General features: G+C 38.7%; 1 protein-coding gene across 4 annotated transcripts in view; it reads right to left on the reverse strand.

The window, feature by feature from the left end:
* SLC38A6 (solute carrier family 38 member 6) overlaps window positions 1-24,301 on the reverse strand; it is a 63,428-nt gene that overhangs the window by 38,856 nt on the left and 271 nt on the right. For 2 of the 4 annotated variants that reach the window (XM_032245933.1, XM_032245934.1), the window contains exons 2-3: window positions 23,103-23,233; window positions 20,979-21,052 (exon numbers count right to left, since the gene is read on the reverse strand). In XM_032245933.1, coding sequence (XP_032101824.1) covers window positions 20,979-21,052; window positions 23,103-23,233 — 205 coding nt within the window. Of the gene's footprint in view, window positions 1-20,978; window positions 21,053-23,102; window positions 23,234-24,027; window positions 24,265-24,301 lie in introns of those variants that run through there. The other 2 variants (XM_032245935.1, XM_032245936.1) reach the window with 2 other exon arrangements.

Here is a 24,301-nt window from a genome sequence, read left to right on the forward strand (position 1 = left end):
CCTTATTGTAGCTACTGAATGGGCAGACTAAATTTAAAGCAGAAGTAACCATTTGTGTTTGGAAAACTTGACCGCTTATGATCTGTAAGAATACAGTCCTCTTAGAATAAGTAAAGCTTAACACATTTCAAGGTTGTCTCACAACCAGCCACGCTGGATTAATTCAAATGGAATAATTACTCAAGAACATCCCTGCTTCTCACTATACAGTACTTGCATACCACATTGTCCAAATATGTTTTATTGGCGATGGTTTCTAAAAGCTGTATAAGTAAATAAAGTATAAATGTATGCTACTTTCAGAGATGTTCACTTATCCAGGTGCCTAGAATGATAATGTGTTGACAAAAAATAATAATCTTAACCCATAATTGGTAGGGCATATACTTTCTTTTTTCATCATAAAAGAGTATTAAATTACATTTTCATGTCACATGTTTAATAAATGTGGTCACAGAAAAGATGAAAATTAAATGGCTCATAAAAGAACCAAACTGTGTCTTTAGATCATCTAGCTTTGTGTTTTAACTAGTGGTGTCACTATTTGTATAATCCTATAGTTTGAGAAGTGCTTACACTAAAGAGGATAGCAGATATTGAGGCTTGGTACAGTAATACACATCTTTTATTGTGTTAAAGAGATGGCTCATCATTTCTCAAAGCTAGTTTTAATAAATCTTCTCAAGATATACATAAGTTTTCTTAAAATTGTCACTGTATAAACAAAAAAACTTCTTGGTACTTTCATAATCAAAGACTTCCATGTATGTAACAATAAGCATTTTTAAAGCCAAATATAATCTTTACATATTATTACTACAAAGTTAGAAAGAAAGCAGTGGAATGCTGAAAAAAAAGGAGATTTACTAATTAAAAACAAAAATTTTAACTTTATTATCACAGTTGATCAAAGAATTTGGAAACTTCATGAATGATACATCTCTTTTATAAAATGTATTTACATCCTGCTAAACAATGCACAAGGGCAATTGAGCTTTGAATTTGAGATACACAATTTAATTTATGAGAAGAAAACTTTATGCTTTAATAATAAAGACTTCAATAATAATTTTATAGGGGTGGATTTTAGACACATTTTGGAACATTAAAAAGTTACAAAACTAAGAACTTAAATTTTTTCCTCCTGGCCGGGTGCGGTGGCTCAAGCCTGTAATCCCAGCACTTTGGGAGGCCGAGGCGGGTGGATCACGAGGTCAAGAGATCGAGACCATCCTGGTCAACATGGTGAAACCCCGTCTCTACTAAAAATACAAAAAATTAGCTGGGCATGGTGGCACGTGCCTGTAATCCCAGCTACTCAGGAGGCTGAGGCAGGAGAATTGCCTGAACCCAGGAGGCGGAGGTTGCGGTGAGCCGAGATCGCGCCATTGCACTCCAGCCTGGGTAACAAGAGCGAGACTCAGTCTCAAAAAAAAAAAAAAAAATTTTTTTCCTCCTATGTGAAATGCCAACATTCCTTTTTTTTTCAAATCACATATTCTAAAGTAAATGCTATCATAAAAATTAATAATTGTTTTGATCATCAAATTTTTACTGGCTTGTTTTAATATTCTTCAACTTAATTGATAATGTTATACATGGGTACCATTCCTTATATTTAACACTCTACTGCCTTGGTGTATATATTAAACCTAAAAATTATGTACATATTATCTTGTAATTTGTCATTGAGAATGTAACTTTGTTCCATATTATATGAACCAAGTCTCCAGAGCATCTCTGATATGTCACTCTGAGGCATGAGATTAAATATCAGCGTTCATTTTTAGCTTCCCTTTTATATTACAGTTAAATATATACATTTTTTTTTTTTGAGACAGGGTCTTGCTGTATCACCCAAGCTGGAGTGCACTGGCACAATCATAGCTCACTGCAGCCTTGAACTCCTGGGCTCAAGCAATCCTCCTGCCTCCGCCCCCAGAGTTGCTGGGACTACAGGCACATGCCAGGGTAACTTTTTATTTTTCCTGTTTGGATAGATAGGGTTTCATTACATTGCCCAGGCTGATCTCAAACTCCTAGACTCAAGCCATCCTCCTACCTCGGCCTCACAAAGTGCTGGGATTATTGGTGTGAGCCACTGCATCTGGCCCATTCTTTCTTTAGAAAATTTTCCTTCCAAGAATTTAGAGCAACGAAGCTTTACAGTGTTACATATGGGGATATATCAAACACCTGCTTTTCAAATGACCTATTTTGCATCAATTTCTCAGTCAGTGAGCAAGTCATTAATGTAATTCCCTAAATCAAAAAGTTTAACTGGAGTTTGTTTTAAACAATAAAATGAAGTATAGATAGTATATTTAGTAAACCTAACAAGCAAATATCTTTGCTGTGAGCAAAAACCATAATACTGAAAGATTTCAAACAGAATTTGTTTTTCCGTTATATAAACTTTTAAAAATTAAACATTTATTTTTAATTAAAAAAATTAAAACAGCCCTACTGTTTGAGAAAATGTAATTAAACTAACAGCTCAATGAAGACAGTTTGAACTGCAACTACTTGCTCTCTGGGTCTATTTTTTTTTTTTTTTTAGTTTTATGAAAATATGTCTCAATACAGTAAATTTCGAAATTGAAAAGAAACCATTAGGCTCTTAAATGGAGACTGAGTACAATGCTCAAATCCTAATTCTAGCTTTCCGGTCAGCATACCTAGCTAGTCATTCAGTTCTGTCACTGTCATCAGACTTTTTTTATGTTGCAAAAATTAGAAGCACTTTTCCATGCCTGGGACAGCATGAATATGAATAATGGCTTCTTGCTTAACATTGAGGCTTTACTAAATAAAATGTGAACATAGCCAAATGTTTGATCTTCACATACTCACTTTTTAAGTTTTCTGGAGCATCTCGGCATAGAAACCAAATCAACACTAGGGAAATACTTTTAAAGCGCTGCTCTGTCATTTGGGCAATTTCTTTCTTTACATTTTTTGAGATGGGGTCTTGCTCTGTTGCCCAGGCTGGAGTGCAGAGGTGCAATCTTGGCTCACTACAACCTCTGCCTCCCGGGTTCAAGCAGTTCTCTGCCTCAGTCTCCAGAGTAGCTGGGATTACAGGTGCCCGCCACCATGCCCAGCTAATTATTTTTGTATTTTTAGTAGAGACAGGGTTTCACCATCTTGGCCAGGCTGGTCTTGAACTCCTAACCTTGTGATCCACCTGCCTGGGATTACAGGTGTGGACCCGGCCTATTTGGGTAATTTCTTAAAATGCTGAAAACAGGGTAAACTAGCACTGACTGTTGAAATGCTATTTGAACAATGAACCTTTAAAATATTTAAAACGTTTGACCCCTAAGAGCTTGTCTTAAGAAGTAAAACTAATAATCAAGAGTAATCATTATATGCAAAGATACTCACAGGGCATTGTTTTAACTGGAAAAACAAAACTAATCTAAATGCTCAACAATGGGAAAATGGTTACATAAATTTTGGTAGGTATTTTTGATAGAATAATATGTAGCCATTAAAAACTATAATAATATTAAAATGCCAATATTATTTTAAGTGAAAAAGATACATAAAAAGACTGAATTGATTTACATACAAATGGTCACAAACTTTTTTCTTTTTCTTCCTTCTTTTTTGGCAGGGAAGGGTTTCCATTATTCTATAATGAATATAATAAAAGTGGTAGAACTTTATTTTTAAAAACCATGTTTTTGTATAGTTCCATTTTCTCTACCAAATACCTTGTAGGTTTGATTTAAACTGTAATTTTAATTTTCTCTGGTGTTTAGTAATTGAAGTATTTATTGGTCTACTAATAGGAGATATTTTTTCAGCTCCTTCCTACCATCAATGTTTCATGAAAGATGTTTTGAGAGATACAAAAATAAGATGTGATGACCAGTCACATTAATAGCATATTCCTACAGAACAGGAATAACATTAATTATGACAATCACAAAATTAATTCAGTCTTTTGCAGGAATTCATACAAACAGTACTTGGCATGACCCATCTTGAGTAAACGACTGAAAGCAACCATTAGCAGTTTATTTTAGGAAATTAGTTTTTGATATTAAAGAAATTGATGCTATGTTTTGTGGGGCAGAAAGGCTATAAATCTTAATCAAGTAAATTTAGGGAAAATTTCTTCCTTAATGTACCATCAAGGTACACTTTAATGCTTTAATGTTTTGGCAAGAGAAAGAGTTTGGCCTCCACAGGAATCATTTAGAAAGCTGCTTCCCATGAAATAGTGGAATATTTCCAGCTAGTTATTCCAGTGTCCTGCCTCCTCTATATTTTTCCTCAATGAAATAGGACAATTAATAAACTCTGGTCATAGTACAAGCCCAAGTTTCAGCAGCAGCAATATTATCTTTGGATCTGGGTTGAGGAACATTAGTTATTTAAATAGAGTTCAATTCTCAGAAAGCTAGCTACTTGGAATGTGTCCTTATTATTTTAAAATTCTTGTCTTTCTTGTGTTTTCTATAATTTTCCTCTGATCTTTTTTTTGTTATTTGTCCTTGAAAGTCATTCATGTTTTTGAATACTCACTGCAATTTCATTGACACTTGTGATCTTTTTAAATATTTGTTTAGATGTCAGTGTGCCAACTGAAAGTGGCATGATTTTAAAACACTCAACACAGAAAACAGAATGCTAGAATACTAAGAACATTCTTTCACATGGCACAGAGGATGTGACATTGCACATACAGAGATGATTCTGGGAATCCCAGTATAATACTACTTAGCTATTCAGTGAACAATATTTACAGTTATATCCTACAAATGGTAATAATTTTCAACTTTTGGCCTCAACCTATGGATAAAAACAAACTAATATAATTATAAAACAGAAAGTAAATATTTTCAATCTGACAAGTAAGGGTACAGCAGACAGAATATGGGAAACAGGAATAAGGTAAGTGAAAGAAAGAGCAGAAGCACTAATATAATAAAAGCAGAAGATCAAAAGACAGTGACTAAAGTTGATGAAAAAAATTAAATGTTTAAATGTATTATTTAGAGTTAAAATATAATGAATATTAGAAGGGAGAAGAGGAGGGATTAGTGTAGCTGAGCTTTTGCTACCCTTTTGCAGTGAAGAGTCAATAGATAATCTCTTAAGTCAATAAAAAACCCAAAAGATACTATTTAGACTTAGAGAGGCAATCACCAAAAGAATTAAAAACAGAAACTCTTTAAATGCTGCTAACTCTGGGAAATGGGATAAAACTACGGAAGAATGGGTGGGGAACTGCTCTAAGTTCACACACACACACACAATCATATATTACTTTTGATAAAAAGGGAAGGTTAATGTCAAAATGTTTAACCCTGCAGAGATTCACACCCATCCTTCACTGCAACTCAGTAACAAAAAACTCCGCTTCTGCTTAAGGCAACACTTAATCTAATGTCAAGGCAAACACTACAAAGAAATCACTATGTGAGGAGAGCACACACACAATGTAGCCACTGTTTCTCAACCTTGCCACTACTTACCGGCCCAGATCATTATTTGCTGTTGGGGGCTGTCCTGTGTATTGTAGAATGTTTAGGAGCATCCCTGAGCCTTTACCCATTAGCTGCCAATAGCACCTTGCCTCACGCTGCCCTCCCCAATCCCCAACTGTGACAATCAGAAATGCCTCCAGACATTGTCAAATGCCCCATCAGAAAAACAAAACAAAACAAAAACCAAGTCCAGTTTAGAACCACTCATTAATGAGAAGGATGAGACAAGTACACTAACCTACTTTAGATGGACCCATGTAATTAGCCCTCTTAGTTTAACTGTGGGTTTACTCAACTATGATTCCTGCCCAAAAGAAGAAAAACAGATCAAAACATACTTTTGACAGTTCACTACCATTCGAAACCATAAGAAAACGTCCACAGTGAGCTATGAAATGGGAAACATATATCTATTGCCTTTAATCAGTTTTAGTTCTTCTGTGATTGTTACAGTGAGAATATCTCACAGTGCTGAATGGAATTCATTACGTCCCTGAGGCAACTCATGTCCTTCATAGGATGCCTAAACCAATGCGGGGGGGGGGGGGGGGGGAGGAGGCTGTCAGCTCTTTATTGAGAAATTGTATATGTCAATGTCCAGTATGTCATGTAGACATTGGACATTATATTAGATAAACTATGTAAGGAATTTTTAAAGATAAGTTTGACTACACATAATTTTTGCCTTGCATGTTAATTTTGGAACTTATGTAGTCTCTCTGTAGCTTTAATACATCCATCTATTCATCATCCATGCATCCAGCTTTTATTAAATATTCTTTCTGTGTCAAGCACATGGTAGATGCTACAAACAATGGTTAATGATTTGAATATACATTAAAATTTCCGGAAATACAATTACCATGTAAAAGCAGAAGACTATTTGTTCTGTTTGGAATTTTGCCAAAAATTGTTTCCTACATGGAAAGTCCATCACCAACATTTACTTTTTGTGTTTTATTTATTTTGCTATAACATTACATTATGTAAGTACTATATTAGTTTCCTAGGGCTGCTGTAACAAATTATCACAGACTTCATGGCTTAAAACAACAGAAATTTATTATCTCTCAGTTCTGGAGTCCAGAAGTTCAATCAATTTCACAATGTCAGAATCAAGGTGTCCACAGGGCTACACTTCTGTAGGCTCTAGAAAGAATCCATTCCTTGCCTCTTGCAGTCTCTGGTAGCTGCTGGCATGCCTTGGTTTGTGGTCATGTCATTATAATCTCTGCCTCAGAGGTCATATTGCCTGTATCTCCTCTCTCTATAATTACCCCTCTATAATACATATGACTAAAGTTAGAGTCCAACAGGATAATCTCTCCATCTCAACATCTTAACTCAGTCACATCTGCAAAGTTCTTTTTGGCCATATAAGGTAACAATTACAGGTTTCAGGGACTAGGATGTGGCTAGGGGAAGCATTACTTAGTTCACTGCAGCAGGGTATAATATTTACGGGAATTGCATTTCATATAGTAAAGCGTGCATTTAGAAAATGTTTGTTATAAAAAGAAGGTATTGAGAATCAGTGCTCTAGAGGGTTTTAAAACCTTTTTGCCTTAAAAAAGAAACAAACTGAGAAGCACACCTAGGCCATTTCACTCCTTCTTTATTCCATTATTGTTACTAGAAATTACAATCTTCATAAAATAATTGTAAACTTTAGGAAAAGGAAGACAGAAGATTACGTTCTCTTTGCCAGAGAAAGATTATGTTCTAGGCTCCAGGAAGGACCAAAATTCTCTTTGGAAGCAACCAACAGTAGATTCCAGTATTTACTTTGACTCTTTTTAAACAACCTCAGTGGCTTCTCACTGCTTCAGGAAAAACTAAAAATCCCTTAGGATCTGAGACTTGTCTAACTCTCCAGTTTAATTTTCTCCTTTGTACCTTATGTACTACTTGTAAGGTCTTTTAGGCTGACTGATGGCGCCATGGACGTCATGTTAACCTCTGTGACCTGTGGGGACACTACAGATGAGTTCCTGGAAAATGTGAAGTCACTGGAAGACCACGAAAAGGGGAAGAAATGATCAACTCCTGAGCTGCCTAATTAAGACATTCTCTATTGTTCCTTATTCCTGCCCCAATTGATAAGGCAATTGGACTTTGTAACTGACCTCAGTCAACCTTGTGACTCCAGGCCCTACAACCCCCTCCCAGCTTGCAAAAACTGCACTAAACTGTAACTTCTGTAACTTTCCACAACTACTCCAAACCTATAAAACCAACTCCTATCCCACCACCCTCTACTGACTCTTTGGACTCAGCCTGCCTGCACTGGGGTGAATAAACTGTCATGTTGCTCACATAAAGCCTGTTTGGGGGGGTCTCTTCATTCAGAGTGTGCTTGATTGCTGAAATCCGAGACAGGGGAACTCCTACGGGAGACCAAACCTCCTGTCCCTGTTCTCCTTGTGCTCCCTCTGTGAAGAGACCTACCTATGGCCTAGGTTCATCAGACCAGCCTATGCATCCACTTGCCATCCTCAGATCAGGTAAGTGTTTGCCTCAACTCTTCTCTTTAGCCCTTCTTGCCACCTGTCAGTCTCCTTCTATCAGTTTCATTTTCCTTTCCCTTTCAGTGGAGACAAGAAAGACAGGACTTTCCGTGAGGTTCATGACTGGAAAAAATCCTACGTAGGTCACACCACTAGGAAGATAGTCTTCCCTCGGTGACTGATCACTGCGGAGACATCTGCCCTGGTCACTCATTCGTACTCATAGGTGACAGATCAACGAGGGGACACCCCCTTTAACCAATTCATCCCAGGTTCAGACCAAGGTTTGGTCTGGGACGCCTGCTAAACTGCTTGGTAGTGCATTGACTTTCTTTGTCTCTGCTGCTCTTCTTAAACTATGGGCAATCTCCCACCCTCTATTCCTCCCTCCTCTCCCTTAGCCTGCCTTCTGAAAAATCTCAAACCCCTCTAGCTACCACCTGACCTGAAACCAAAGCCTCTTATTTTCTCCTGCAATACCGCTTGACCAAAATATAAATTGGACAATGGCTCTAAATGGCCAGAAAACAGTACCTTTGATTTTTCTATCCTGCAGGATCTAGACAACTTATGTAATAAAATGGGCAAATGGTCTGAAATTCCCTATGCCTAGGCATTTTTTTACACTCCAACCCCTCCCTAATCCCTGCTCTTTCTCTCCCTTCTGTCTGCCCCTCCTGCCTCCACCATTAACTCAGAATCCTCCTTGTCCCTCAGCTGTCTTCTAAACCCGCAAAGGTCTTGATTTACCAATTGCTGAAAATGGAAGTCTTTGCCTATTCCTAAATGAAGAATGTTGTTTTTAAGCAAGCCAGTCCGGCCTCGTATATGATGCCATCAATAAATTAAAAGACAAAGCCTGTTTGGTGGGGGTCTCTTCATTCAGAGCACATGTTTTAACACTCCTAATAACAGTAAACTATTTTTGGTACCTTGAATACAATATGCAGCATATATGCCTTTGTATCCTTGCACATGCTGGAATATTCTCTCTTGCCTTGACTCAAATTCCTTTACAGCTTAGTTCTCCAGGAACATTTACTGACCCTCACCCTCCAACTAAGACCAAGTTGAAACGGGAGAGTCCCCTGACCCCCCTCACAGGGCAGGACATGCAACAGGGGTGTGGTCTGTCTGTTCAGCTGCTGCACTCGCAAACCCCTTACAGGAGGGGGAGCTCACAGACGGGCAGGTGCAGGAACCGGGGTGAGCGCTTTTGGGCTCCAGGCCCATAGCAGCATCTAGGAGTAGATGCCTGCAACTCCTGGAGCCCCAGTAGGCATGCAACAGTGCTCTTTTAGCTCTGCCATCTGCAGACTGCTTAAGTATTAACCAGCTCAGTGCTCTCTTCATACCCGGTTTCTTGTCCGGTGTCCAGGAAGAATCAGGTCACACACGGACTTGAAGAATGGTGAATGCGGGAATTTTATTAAGTGATGGAGGTGGCTCTCAGTGAGATGGATGGGGAGCTGGAAAGCAGATGGAGTGGGAAGATGATCTTCCCCTGGAGTATGGCTGTCCCATGTCTGATATCCTCTCCAACTGTCCCCAGCCGAACTCCCCTTGACGTTCAAACACTCCGTCTCTTCTCTTCTCTACTCTGCTGTGCCGCTCTTCTGTTCCTCTGTTCGTCTGCCAATGGCTCCTGGAATTTGGGGTTTATATGGGTACAGGGTAGGGGGGCATGGCAGGCAAAAGGCAACATTTGGGCATGAAAACAGAAATGCCTGTTCCCATTTAGGGCCATGGGTTTCCAGGCTTGGGGGTGGGGACTTTGCTGGGGAGCCACCCTCATCTACCTAGTATTTTCCTGCCTCCTGTCCATATCAAAGTCACTTCTCTTCTGAGATATCACTATACCTTACACATGTTTAAATTGTTAAATTTATCACACTACATTGTAAATTATTTGCTTATGTATTTGTTTCCCCTATTAGACTATGAGCTTTTTCAGGGAGGTAACTGGTTCTTATTTATCTCTTTATTACTAATAGACAAAAGAGTACTGAATGAAAGAATTTCTATCGTGTGCTTCAGTTCTAAGCCCTGTCCACCCACATATCCTTAAAAGTCCAAAACTGAACTCATTTTTATTTTGAACAACCTCCTCCTAATGTGTTCCTGCTTCATTGATGACACTGTCATTAATCCAGTTGCCCAAGCCAGAAATCTGGAAGATAACTAGACATCCCCTTCTCCTTAATTGTCCATGTTTACTCAGATATCAGCTCCTCTCGACTGTAACTCTGCCGCACCCCACCATTTGCTAATCTTTTTCTTTCTTTTATTCACCTTATTACTACCTTAGTTCAATCCCTATTTTATTCTTAGACTTTTTTTTTGACACTCAGGCCTGACTGATAATCTACTCAAGCACTGTTAATACAAATTAACAGTTAGACCAACAAATGAGAAACACAATCCCCTTCAGGCGAAGGAATAAGAAAAAGGTTTCCATCCTGAACACAAGACCGAGGGCAAGCATGACCTGGAGCCAGGACTGTGCCTTCCTGAAAAGAACAACTCCAGCCAGGTGGTGGCTCACACCTATGATCCCAGTACTTTGGGAGGCTGAGGCGGACAGGTACCTGGAGCTCATGAGTGTCAGACTAGCCTGACCAACATGGTGAAATGCCATCTCTACAAAAATAGATGTACAAAAATTAGCACACCCATAGTCCCAGCTACTCGGAAGGCTGAGGCAGGAAGCTACTCAGGAGGCTGAGGTGGGAGGACTGCTTGAGCCTGGGAGGCAGAGGCTGCAGTAAGCCAAGACTGCACCACTGCACTCTAGCCTGGGCAGCAGAGTGAGATCCCATCTCAAACCCAACCCCTACCCCCAAACCTCACAACTCCAATTGGTAGATGGTGCTTAGATATGCTGCTCAGTTATGTCCTGAGAATTCTCTTCACTTCTCTCCTGTGCCAGATTCTTTGCTTTTCTGTTAGTTCCTAACTTTGGGTATACTCTATTGTCCCCTAAGTAAGGGTGAATAAAATTTTCTGAGACCTTGCATATATGAAAATGTCATTGTTCAAACTTCACACTTAAGCCATAGTTTGGCTAGTTATAGAATTCTATATTAAAATCATTTCCCCCAAGAATTTTGAAGGTATTGTTTTATAGTCATCTAGTTTATAGTATTGCTCCAGGAAGATTTTCACTACTATGGTTCTTGATTCTTTGTATGAAAATTTTTGGTGTTGTCTTTCTCTTCTCCCTGTAAGCTTATAGAATATTATCTATATAACTGGACTTCTAATTATTCAAAATAAGTCTTGGTAGGAATTATCTTAGAAGTATTATACTGAACACTAAAAAAAAAACTTTTCATTTGGAAACCAATTTCCTTCAGTTACACCAATTTTTTTGTGTTATTTTGTTAATAATTTTCTACCATCCCTTTTACTCTTGCTAGAGAATTTCTATTATTTGCATGTTGGACTTTCTGGACTGATTTTCTATTTTCTTATCTTTCCTCTCTCATTTTCAAGCTTTTTCTATTTTTCCACCCCCAGGAAACTTCTGTAACTCTCCCAACCTGATAATTGAACTAATTTTGAATTCTAGGGCTTTGTGAAAACACAATTTTCTGAATATGTCCTTTTTATAATTTCTTGTCTTTGTTTCAAGAATAAAATCTCTTTTTTTAGTTCTCTAAAGTTATTAAATATAGCTTTAAAGTTTTCATCCGGTCTTGTATTGCCTGTTTCCTCTTTTCCTCTGAATTTCTTTCTTTCTTTATTTGTGTTTTCTTTATAGTTTTAGGAGTAGTTTTAGATTCACAGCAAAGTTGAACAGAAAGTACAGAGAGTTCCCATATACCTCCTGCCCCCACCACATGCACAGCTTCCCCTACAGTCAACATCCTGCACCAGAGTGGTACACTTGTTACAATCAATGAACCTATATTAACATGTCATTATCACACAAAGTCCATACTTTACATTATAGGGTTCACTTTTGGTGTGGTACATTCTATGGGTTTTGACAAATATATAATCACTGTGTCCACTATTACAGTATCATACAGATTCATTTCACTGCCCTAAAAATCCTCTGTACTCTGCCTATTCACCCTCCGTCTGCTAATCTCTGGCAACCACTGATCTTTTTTATTTTCTGCATAGTTTTGCCTTTTCCAGAATGTCACACACTTGGAATCATACAGTATGCAGCCTTTCAGATTGATTTTTCTTTGTTTTATTATATATATATTTAAGGTGTACAACATGATGTTTTGATATATATATAGAGAAATGATTACTAAAATCAAGGAAATTAACATATTTACCCTTTCACATAGTTATCTTTTCTTTCCTCCCTCCCTTCCTTCCCGCTCGCCCCCCTCCCTCCCTCCCTTTCTTCCTTGTGGTAAAAGCACCCGAAATCTACTCTCTTGGCAAATTTTCAGTAAACAATATTAAATATAATCATCATGTTGTACATTATCTCTGTGGACTTATTCATCCTACATAATGGCAACTTTATAGCCTGATGAATATCTTCCCATCCTCCCCCCCAATAACCACTGTTCTAGTCAGTTTCTATGTATTTGATTTTTTTAGATTTCACATGAATGTGAGATCATGCAGTATTTTTCCTTCTGCGTCTAGCTCATTTCATTTAGCATAATGTTCTCCAGGTCTATTCATGTTGCTGAAAATGGCAGGATCTCCTTCTTTAATATATTTATTATATTATTTCATAGTACACACATATCACAATTTTTTTATCCACTCACTTACTGACACTTAGGTAGTTTCTCTATCTTGGCTGTCGTGAATAATGCTGCAATGAACATGGGAGCAGAGATATCTCTACAAGGTACCAATTTCATTTCCTTTGGATAAAAGCCCAGAAAAGGAATTACTGGATCATATGTTTTCTTTCACTTTATAATATGCACTTAAGATTCCTCCGTGTCTTTTCATGGTTTGATGCCTCAGTTCTTTTCCTTTTTTTTTTTTTTTTTTTGAGAGAGTCTTGCTCTGTCACCCAGGTTGGAGTGCAATGGCACCATCTCAGCTCACTGCAACATCTGCCTCTCGAGTTCAAGTGATTCTCCTGCCTCTGCCTCCTCAGCAGCTGGGATTAAAGGCATCTGCCATCACGCCTGGCTACTTTTTGTATTTTTAGTAGAGACAGGGCTTCACCATGTTGGCGAGGCTGGTCTTGAACTCCTGACCTCAGGTGATCCACCCACCTTGGCCTCCCAGAATGCTGGGATTACAGCCATAAGCCACCGTGGCCAGCTTTTTTTTTTTTTTTTTTTTTTTTTTGGATAGAGTTTTTTTCTTTTTGCCTAGGCTGGAGTGCAATGGCATGATTTTCAGATCACTGCAACCTCCGCCTCCGGACTTCAAGCAATTCTCTTGTCTCAGCATCCCGACTAGCTGGGATTACAGGTGCCTGCCACCATGTCCAACTAATTTTGTATTTTTAGTAGAGAGGGGGTCTCACCATTTTGGCCAGGCTGGTCACAAACTCCTGACCTCAGGTGATCTGCCCGCCTTGGCCTCGGAAAGTGCTGGGATTACAGGCGTGAGCCTCCGTGCCGGCACCTCATTTCTACTTAGTGCTGAACAACATCCTATTGTACAAATACATCAGTTTTTAAAATTCTTTCACTTCTGAGGAACATTTTAGTTGCTTCCAAAGTTTGGTGATTATGAATGAGGCTGTTATTAGTATCTTTATGTAGGTTTTTGTGTAGAAATAAGTCTTGAACTCATTTGGATAAATACCAAGGAGCACTACTGTTGGATCCTATGAAGATAATAATGGCGCTTACCTCATAATACTATTATGAAGATTAAATGAATATTCATAAAGTCCTTAGAATCATGTCTGGCACATAATAAGTGCTATGTAAGTAAATGTTACAGAAGATAAAAATAAAAGCGTGACTTAAACAAGTGAGAGAGAAAGTACTGGAAGATAAATCAGGGAGACACAAAGGGCAGAAGACTTATGCTGAACTTTGTAATGATTTTTGCTTTTGCTTTGATTGAATTGGGAAGCAACTGGAGGATTTTGAGCAAAGGAATGCTATGACCTAACTTACATTAACAAAATAATTATGGTTGTTTTGTTAAGAATAGGTTGTAGGAGGGTCGGGTGCGGTGCCTCATGTCTGTAATCCCAGCACTTTGGGAGGCTGAAGCGGATGGATCACAAGGTCAGGAGTTTGGGACCATCCTGGCCAACATGGTGAAACCACATCTCTACTAAAAATACAAAAAATAAGTTGGGCATGGTGGCACCCGCCTGTAGTCTGAATTAGTTGGGAGGTTGAGGCAGAAGAATCACTTGAACCCAGAAGGCAGAGGTTGCAGTGAGCCAAGATCGTACCACTGCACTCCAGCCTGGCGACAGAGGGAGACGCTGTCTCAGCAACAACAACAACAACAAAAATTAATTAGGCTGGGTGTGGTGACTCACACCTGTAATCCCAGCACTTTGGCAGGCCAAGGCAGGTGGATCATGAGGTCAAGAGATAGAGACCATTCTGGCCAACATGGTGAAACCCTGTCTCTACTAAAAATACAAAAATTGGCAGGGTGTGGTGGCACACACCTGTAGTCTCAGCTACTTGGGAGGCTGAGGAAGGAAAACCCCTTGAAGCCAGGAGGCAGAGGTTGTAGTAAGCCAAGATTGCGCCACTGCACTCCAGCCTGGGCAACAAAGCAAGACTCCATCTCAAAAAAAAACAAAAAAAAAAAACAATAGACTGTAAGAAGTAAGGGTGGAAGTAAAAACAAAAAGATAAGCTATTACTTCTGATGGTGGTAGTAGTAACTGAAGATGGGTGGTAGCAATTAAATGAGAAAAAAAATCAGATTATTAATTTTTTGGCCAGGTGCGATGGCAATAGCTCATGCCTGTAATCCCAAGCATGCACTTTGGGAGGTCAAGGCAGGAGGATCGCTTGAGCAGGTGTTGGAGAACAGCCTAAGCAACAAAGTAAGAGCCCACCTCTACAAAAAATAAAAAAAAATTAGCCACGTGTGGTGATGTGCATGGTGATGTGCACAGCCTGTGGTACAAGCTACTCAGGAGGCTGAGGTTAGCCAGGTGTGGTGATGCGTGTGGTGATGTGTGCCTGTGGTTACCAGCTACTGGGGAGGCTGAGGCAGAAGGTTGAGGCTACAATGAGCTGTGTTCACACCTCTGCATTCTAGCCTGGACTACAGAGCAAGACACTATTTCAAAAAAACTTTTTTTTTGAAGTGAAGAGACAGTATGGCATGGATTGAACATGGAGAATGAGGGGAAAAAGGGGAGATACAGAATAATTTAAAGATCTTTGGCTAAGCAATTAGAAGAAAGACATTACCACTTACTTAGATGGGAACAGTTGAAAGTGTAGACTGGTAGTATAAAGATGGGGAGTTTTATAAATCTGGGCTATCTGTTAGACATCCAAGTAGAGATGTCATAGAGGCAGCTGGAGATGAGACTGAAATTCAGGGGAGAGTGAGCCAAAGAATGAGTGTAAAAGAAAAGAGATCACTCATGTCTGTAATCACAGCACTTTGGGAGGACAAGGTGGGCAGACCACTTGAGGCCAGAAGTGCGAGACCTGGCTAACATGGCAAAACCTGGTCGCTACTAAAAATACAAAAATTAGTCAGGTGTGGTGGTGCACCACTGTAATCCCAGCTACTCAGAAGGCTGAGGCAGGAGAATCACTTGAACCCACAGGGCAGAGGTTACAGTGAGCCAGAATTGCGCTATTGCACTCCAGCCTGGGTGAGAGGGAGACTCAGTCTCGAAAAAAGAAAAGAAAAGAAGAGATGAGAGGAATAGTCCTAGGGGTACACCAATGTTTAGAGGATGGGAGATTAAGAGAATTTAGCACAAGAGAAAAGGAGTGTTCAATGAAAGAGGAAGAACTAGGAGAGCATGGCTTGATCTTTCCAAGAGGAAGGAGTTATCAGCGATGTCATATGCTGCTGAATCGTCAAGTAAGTTGAAGGCTGAGAATTGACCACTGGATTTAGCAATGCGGAAGTCACTGGTACAGCAGTTTCAGTGGAAAAGCCTGATGGGAGTGGGAAAAGAGAAATTATCTGGTTTAGACAATTCTTTTTTTTTTTGGGACAGGGTTTCACTCTTGTCCCCCAGGCTAAAGTGCAATGGCGTGATCTCCGCTCACTGCAACCTCTGCCTCCCTGGCTCAAGTGATTCTCCTGCCTCAGCCTCCCAAGTAGCTAGGACCATAGGCTCATGTCGCCACATGCAAATTTTTGTTCTTTTCTTTGTAGAGATGGGGTTTCGCCATGTTGCCCAGGCTGGTCTCAAACGCCTGACTTCAAGTGATCCTCCCGTGTCTGCCCCCCAAAGTGGTAGGATTACAGGCATGAGACACTACACCTGGCTTGGTTTAGACAATTTTATTAAGGAATACTGCCATGAAGACAGGCAGCATATTCAAAAGATGTGGAGTCAAAGAGATTTTTAAGATGAGAGAAATTGGACTATTTGTAAAGTGACAGGAAAGAAATGGTAGAAAAGGAAAGAAATAAGAAAGAAGGGAGAAGGTGGCTGGAGTAATATAGGGAAGAGCAAGTGAAATCACAGCACAAGTGGAGGGGTTGGCCTTAGACATAAACACAAAGAGCTCATCCCCAGTAACAGATTATATGGGCACAGATAAATATGTGGTGGCAAGGGCTTATAAAATTCTTTTATGATTGCTTCTATTTTTTTCAGTGAAACAGAAAGTTACAGATGAAGTCAAAGAAAAAAGTGTTGAAGGTTTGACAAAAAGAAGATATAAAGAAGCAATCTTCTAGATAGCAGAAGAATGAGCTAAATGAAGTGATGAACTAAGGAAGTGAACCAGAATTGTGTGATAGCATCATAGGTCCACTAGACATTGAATTATAGTGGCATCAGTCTCCATCATTGTGCTTTTCTTCAGGAACATTCAAATACATGGGTGCAAATGTGAAGTAGGCAGAGTTATATTTAACTATGGTTTGAATTTTGTCAGGGAAATATGATGGTCCAATGGACAGGCAAGGGATTAAATAACATACTACAAAACCTCAACTGGATAAAAATGGAAATAAGAATGAGCATGGGGGTCAGTGCAAAGGTGGTAGGGTCAATGAACTCAAAGAAGTCTTGGTAGGATTGAAAACTGTCAGCACTGAAGTACTTGAGACAGTGAGTCAGAAACACAGGAGGTGGTGGTGGCAGATGGGTGGATACTGGCAAATGCTATTTTGGTAATGACAAGATCAATGCTATGATGATGGAAAAAAATAAGTGGCCAGTGTAGGTAGAGAATATGATCATTAGAGAAGAGGTTCAGGAACTGAAAGCATTAGAAGGATTAGCTACATGGATATTGAAATCATCCAGAATTAAGACGGGGTAATTCTGAAGAAACTAAAAGGCAAGTAGAAGCTAAAATTTAGCTAAAACTTTCATGAAATGACAGGAAATGGTCTAGAAGTCTATAGATGACAATAGTAAGGAGAGCTGTAGATGGTATGTATTCATGAAATTCAAAGCTCTGGAATTCAGGGAGTAGAAGATGGTTAGGAAGCAGAAATGAGGTACAAAAGGGACACCTATACCATCTTCAGATCAGCCTGGGACACATAAAGAGAAAGAAGTGACCTCTTGAGAGAACTACACGGAAGCCTCAGAGGTGGTTCTCTTAGAGTAAGAAAGAGACAGAAATGTTCAGAAAAGAATTAAAGACATGGATTTTGCTGATGACTGACTGTGAGTTCCAGAGAGCACAGTAAAGTGTCTCAGGAGTTAGAGAGCAGTGGAAGATGATGTCAAAAACAGATGACAGCTATATGAGATGAGTCAGAGAAATGAAAGATAACCTAATATACTCGGAATGACAAACACAAATTGAGATAAATGGTATAATATCATAATCAAAATGGTCTCAAGGCAAATACTGGCAACAAGGCAGTGAGTAGCAGGGATCAAGGACTATGGAGTTGTGGTTTGGCCACAGAGATATGCAGAGTTCTAGAACTCTCATTCTCTCCAGTTGACAGTGACATGGAAGCCAGTGGAGGGGAGCTGTGGGTTTAGTACCAGAGCATGAGAAGTATTCCAAAAGAATGGCAATGAACCAACTATTTCTGAGATAGTAGTATGTACAACACCCTGCAATCTTTAGGGATTTCTGCCCCAGTGAGCAGTCATTTGCCAAGGACTTGACATTTTATATACATTATTTTACTTCATTCTCAGAACAATTCCATGAGGGAAGTGTTCTCATTGCAATTTTACAGATGACAAACTAGAGAGAATAAGTTTCTTTATATGCCACCTCAGATCCCACGAAAAGTCCTGACAGACCCCAAACTCTCCATAAAATCTGAAGTAGAATTCCATGTGAAGATATCCTTTACTTTTATAAAGATAAAAATTTCTCTTTATTCTTTACCTTCAGCAAATAAATGAAGAAGTTATTTCATAAAAACTCATGACAGCTCTTTCTCTTATCAATGAATTCAATCTGAGCACAATACTCCTTTATGATAGTCCAACAAACTGCTGGGGGAAAGTTAGTTACATATTATTCTCTAGTCTTTATATATGATTGTATGTATTGAAAAAAAGAAAAGCCTACCTCCACAGAGAATTTTACAGATTGAAGGAATTCAATCAACAGAAGACAGGTGCGTCAAAGTGCAGGCAGGACCATGAAGTAGTTAGTTCATGGGCCCAAGTAGGCTACAGAAATCAAAGAAAAAGAGAGAAGAAAGAGAAACATATATATTCACATCATACATCCCAGAATTATAGAAAAGAACAAACATGGTGTCAGAATCTTAAAGTTAAATACATGTGAACTGAAGGAGTAAAAAAATTAACATTACTTAGAAATCTCCACACATTGAGTACTACTCCTACGTAATTGAAATTAATAAAACATTTTACTTTAATTAAAACTAAAATGAAGTTTTAAAATGAAGCTTGAAAAACACAATTGCCACATAGTTGACAAAAGTATTAATCTTTTAATAGAATGAATTAAAAGACTCTACCAAGATGTTAAAGTTATCACAATCAAGTAAAAATTTTTTCACATGAAGCGAAATTTCAATACATGTAATTAAAATTCAAGTTTCAGCAGGATTTACAAATATATTTATCTAAAGCTATTATTCCTGAATTCAGGATGCTTTTAGGAACAACTTGTTACTTTGGGATTGATATTTGCACTGTTTCCTATTATTTTTATCTGTCTGCACATTTACCCAAGCTCCTTGAGAGCAAAGGCATGCACTGGATGGCCAAAGCATTGTTAGAAATTGCAGCTATAAACCATGGATCCTAAACCAGAATTGCGTAAGAATCACCTGGAGGACTTGTTAAAAACATATTTGGCGCTGGATAGCCAAAGCACTGGTAAAAGTTACAGCTATAAACTATGGATCCTAAACTGGTTTTGCCTTGTTAAAAACATACTCTCAAGTCTCACCTCAGATTTCTGAAATTAGAATCGCTGAGGCTTAGAACTCTCTGTGAATAAAAAGATCTATGAGTGTTTCTGATGATAGACAGGTTTTAGGAAAACAAACTAGAACAGTGGTTTCAGAATTATTCTGAAGTCTTAAAATTCTCAAGAAATATCACTGGGCTTCTCTCACCCGTTTCAGCACAGAATAGTCTCACTGCTACAGTTTGGTTTGTCAGACCCTTCCAAACTCATGTGGAAATCAGATCTCCAATGTTGGAGGTGGGGCTGAAGCTGAGATGTTTGGGCCTTGGAGGCATATCCCTCATGAAAGTCTCAGTGCCTTCCTTAGGGTAATGAATGAGTTTTCACTTTTATTAGTTTCATAAGTGCTGGTGGTTAAAAAGACCCTGGCCCGCCCCTCCTCTCTCTTGCTTCCTCTCTTGCCACGTGATCTCTGCACACCCTGGTTCCCCTTTACCTTCCACAATGAACGAAAGCAGCCTGAGCTCCTTACTAGATGCAGATGGAGCAGAGAAGCCCCTCATAAGAAGGACTATGCCTCTTGCAGAGCTTGCAGAGCTATGAGCCAAATAAACTTCTTTTATTTATAAATTACGCCAGCCTCAGGTATTCTTTTATAGAAATACAAAATGAATTAAGGCATCCATTTTTATCTATTTTGTGTATTTACTCTGCTTCTTAAAATCCAAAAATCACAAGGCTGGACAGGGCAAAATGAACTCACCCGTATGAGAATTAAACCCGTGATTTTGGCATCAAAGCTGACCTAATCCAAAGATAAAAGAGACTAGACAGATAAAAAGGCCAGGACTGATGAACATAGAATATTTGTTAATGATAAAAGGAAAACCTTATAAAAGCAATTCTATAATCCATTTACTTTTATTTTTTGGATCCTAAAAGAACTTATTCAATATGCAACTGAATTGCATAATAAAATTCCAAATGGAAAAATATATATATACAAATATATTGAATTAATTGCACATACTTATTTCTCTTAGGAAAAACTACCCTCAATTTGCAATTAAAAATCCAAAATATGTCTAAATAAATCTGAAGCTTTGTGACCTTTCTTCCTACAATGCTAATTCTGCCATCCCTACCTCTGACTAGGAGACAGATGGGGGCAGGGAAGGCAGCAGTAGCTCTGGGAAGGTGTTCTCCTAGAGAAAATGATTTCCCCATAAGCATAAGGTTTGGAACCTGTGAACATCTTTTAGATCCTCTCACAATCTTCTCTACTACAGAAAATTAGGTTATGTGTTGTTGAGGAAAGCAAGCAAAAATGCTAGTTACCTCCTCCCATCCTGTGCTTGGATATTCCCTCATAGTATTGGGTCTATATATCCTGGTTTTTCAAATTCTCCATTCCAAACACCCTACCTAATAAAAATGTATGCTCACTGGATATTCAATTTGAGACACCCAATCTTATATGTAGATACAAACTCAAGGGACTGCTTTATTAAATGAAGCAGCATAGTATTTTTACTCACCTGTCTGAATACACATACTAAGCAGAAGATGGACTGAGTAAGAAGTCAGAAGAGCAACTGTCATCAGCAAGAAGCTAAAACATAAAAGAACACTTGGTCAAATCCTCCCAAAAGTTTGCCTTTTTTATGGTATCTCATTACAAAAATGAATTTCTTAACAGTCAAATATTCAAAGGAACTATCTCTGAGTAACTGAATTATGTGCATTAAGGAAGAAGATACTTTTCCACATTTTTGTATTTATCAAATTTTATTTAAATAAAAATATTCTGATTTTAACATCAAAAAAGAAAAACCAAGCTTTATTTAAAATACAAGCAAACTTCCTCATTTTGCATTCTTGTCTGCTGACTGCTGAAATAGCACTAAATAATCTTGTAATATTTCCCTTTTATGACTGGTTTTCTTCCTATTTGAAGTCTAAATAGAAGTTTTACTTACGCAATATCAATGTCTTCTCTTTTTCCCTTCTTCCCTCTATTTCCAGTGATGTGGACCTCTTAGATACCTTGACCTTATTGAGGTGTATTTAAGATTTATTTAGACTATATTTTCTAGCATCTATTAAACACACATGCTCTCCAAACCAAACCAAAATAATGTAGTTAACACACCTCTAATGACACAGTTCGAAAAATGTGCAAACAATGTAATGATTGAGAACTTCTTACCAACAGTGTGAAAGAAAACCCACAGATAACTTCCCATTTATTTTCAGGAAGACAGTGGTGGGACAAGCTTCTATAGAGCTATCCCCAATTAATTTCCCGTCATTGAAGAAATTTTCTCTCTGTGGTCCAGTTAATACTTGTTACTAAGTAACAAAATTGAGAGGTAAAGTATACATGCCATTAAACCGACATCAGAAACTTCACAAAATAACAGTTTAGTATCATCAAAAAAGAGGCTTGATATTACTGGATGAGCACACATTCAGCAGTATATATCTGCATGTAAGACCCTCGTGCATAAAATATGATTTTTTAAAGAGAACCAGAAAATAAGTCCTCTGACTATGTCTTGCTTAAAGTGTCACACATAGTTTTTAATTTTTAAAAATAATGAAAGTTTGTGAATACATTCCATAATAAAAGCAAGTTGGGTAACTTAAAAGTTGCTTTGCTTAACAAAAAATTCAAAAGAAAAGCAGGAAATAAAACTATAAGAGACTCCCTATGCACTTTAAATTTCCTAGTAAGTATGTCTGCTTCTGTTGACAAACAAAACCAACTTGTTGTTCATTCATTCTATTAGCCAGGTGGTGCTAGATGCTAAGGATGAGGTCTGGTTATAAAGGACTTTTTTATTTTTAAAATTTTTTAGACAGGATCTTGCTCTGTTACCTAGGCTGGAGTGCAATGGCCCAAACATGGCTCACTGCAGCCTTGACCTCTCTGGCTCAAGCAATCCTCCTAAGTAGCTAGGACTATAGGCACATTCCACCACACCGAGCTAATTTTTGTATTTTTGGCAGAGACAGGGTTTCACCATCTTGCCCAGTTTGGTCTCAAACTCCTGGGCTCCAGGGATCTGCCTGCCTGACCTCCAATTATAAAGGGTTTCAGTTTAGTGGGAAGATTAATTTGCAAACATATCATTATAACAATTATAATAACAGAATGAATATACAAAGTACTACGAGAGCACAGAATATTCAGGATGGTCTTCTATTTGGGGCAAACTGGTCTACAAGCCAAGTCCTGAAAAATAAAAAAGAACAGGGAAAAAACACAGGCCTGGCCTCAGAAAGTGAAATAAGACTACTTAACAATACAGAGAGAAAGGAATGAAAAAATTATGTGTTGTATTTGCACTCACAAAATTGCTATTTAGTAGTTAATCTGTATGGCTTTGCTTCACTTTGGCCAAGCAGACACAATGAATATGCCCCTCTTAAGGTTATAAATGAATGTGGACCAAATTCCCAGTTTTAAATCTTAAGAAGCTATGTAGTATCCCTCCAAGCTACAGACTAGCAACAAGAATAGCAAGAAAAATGCTATAACCCGAGAAATTACTTAACTAGAAATTGTATAATAGCAGTTTCTGGAACTGATCTCTCTACTTCTCAGTATATTATCAAAATGGAAAAAAAAAATGTCATGGCAAAATATGAAGACTCACCTAAAGCCAAGGATACCGGTATTAGCCATAACATAAGCTAAACCAAGGATGCCACTTCCCATGATGGCGTTCATCAAATTAAACACTGAGAAACCAAATGAAACACCTGGGGATCCCTGTCTGTGAAGTTCCTGTAGGCACACAAATTTAGTAGTATTAAATGTCTGGATGGTGAAGTTCAAATTTCATGAAGAAATTCCATAAATGAAAGGTTATGGAAAAAAGCTGCGAACCATCAGGCTTTGTATGACAGACACACACTAGTTGCTTAACCAACACTAGTTTCCTTCCCACCTCCCACTACTGCAGCTCCAGGAATCTAGAGTTTCTTAGGAAAATCATTTCCACCAGGACAGGTAGGGTTCAGGAAGGGGCATGACTAACCTTGTGACTGCAAGAGATGAAGATAGGATAGGAATGGGGTGGGGAGGGATTGGAGGGATATGGCCTTAGCTCATGTGATTACTAAAGAATTGCTGAGTCAACCTGGGACTGCTGTGGACAGTTGTTCCTCAATTACCAGGACTGCACAACTAATCTCTACTTATATACCTAATGAATCAGTTCTACCAAACTGGAAGGAGGGTCAGATATATCTGCAATGACAATATTAGAAAAAGAAGCAATTCACATTGTTCTGGCGGTATCCCTGAAAACATCCCCTTCCCCACAAACAGCATTGGGAACAAAGTCCTGGGAACAGTGTCTAGGACTTGAGTTAAAAAGCGAAGTGCCCACTGCACAGGCTTTAGGGTCAGGAACGTGCTATGGACTTACTACCAAGTCACTTCCATTCTAACGCTAAGAATTTCAGTATTAAAATGTTTATTACTCCACCATAACTAAGTAGCAAAAGGAAAATCCTGGGACTCTTGCAAAGATCTCACGAGACTGGTGGAGTAAAGAAGGTGACAAAGACACTAACAGCAGTGAGTACATAATCCTAGGGACGTTCATCCCATCATGTTCGCAGCTTCCACTCAACACTGCATCTCTTCCACCTGAGGCTTTTCATCTTTTATGCTAGGCTGCTATCACATTCATAACTGCACCAATTTCATCTGAATCTCGGCGGCTGCCTTCAGACCCCATTCCCCAGGGTTCAGGCTCCAGCATCTCCCCTGTCCCGCTACGGTCCTACTTCTTTTCTGGGTCTTATTTGGCAGGCACTTAAGGGAAGCCGGAGGGCGTCAGTAGCT

This window comes from Sapajus apella, unplaced genomic scaffold, assembly GCF_009761245.1.
Source record: "Sapajus apella isolate SASKATOON/1434 unplaced genomic scaffold, GSC_monkey_1.0 scaffold59, whole genome shotgun sequence".
Taxonomy (NCBI): Eukaryota; Metazoa; Chordata; class Mammalia; order Primates; family Cebidae; genus Sapajus; species Sapajus apella.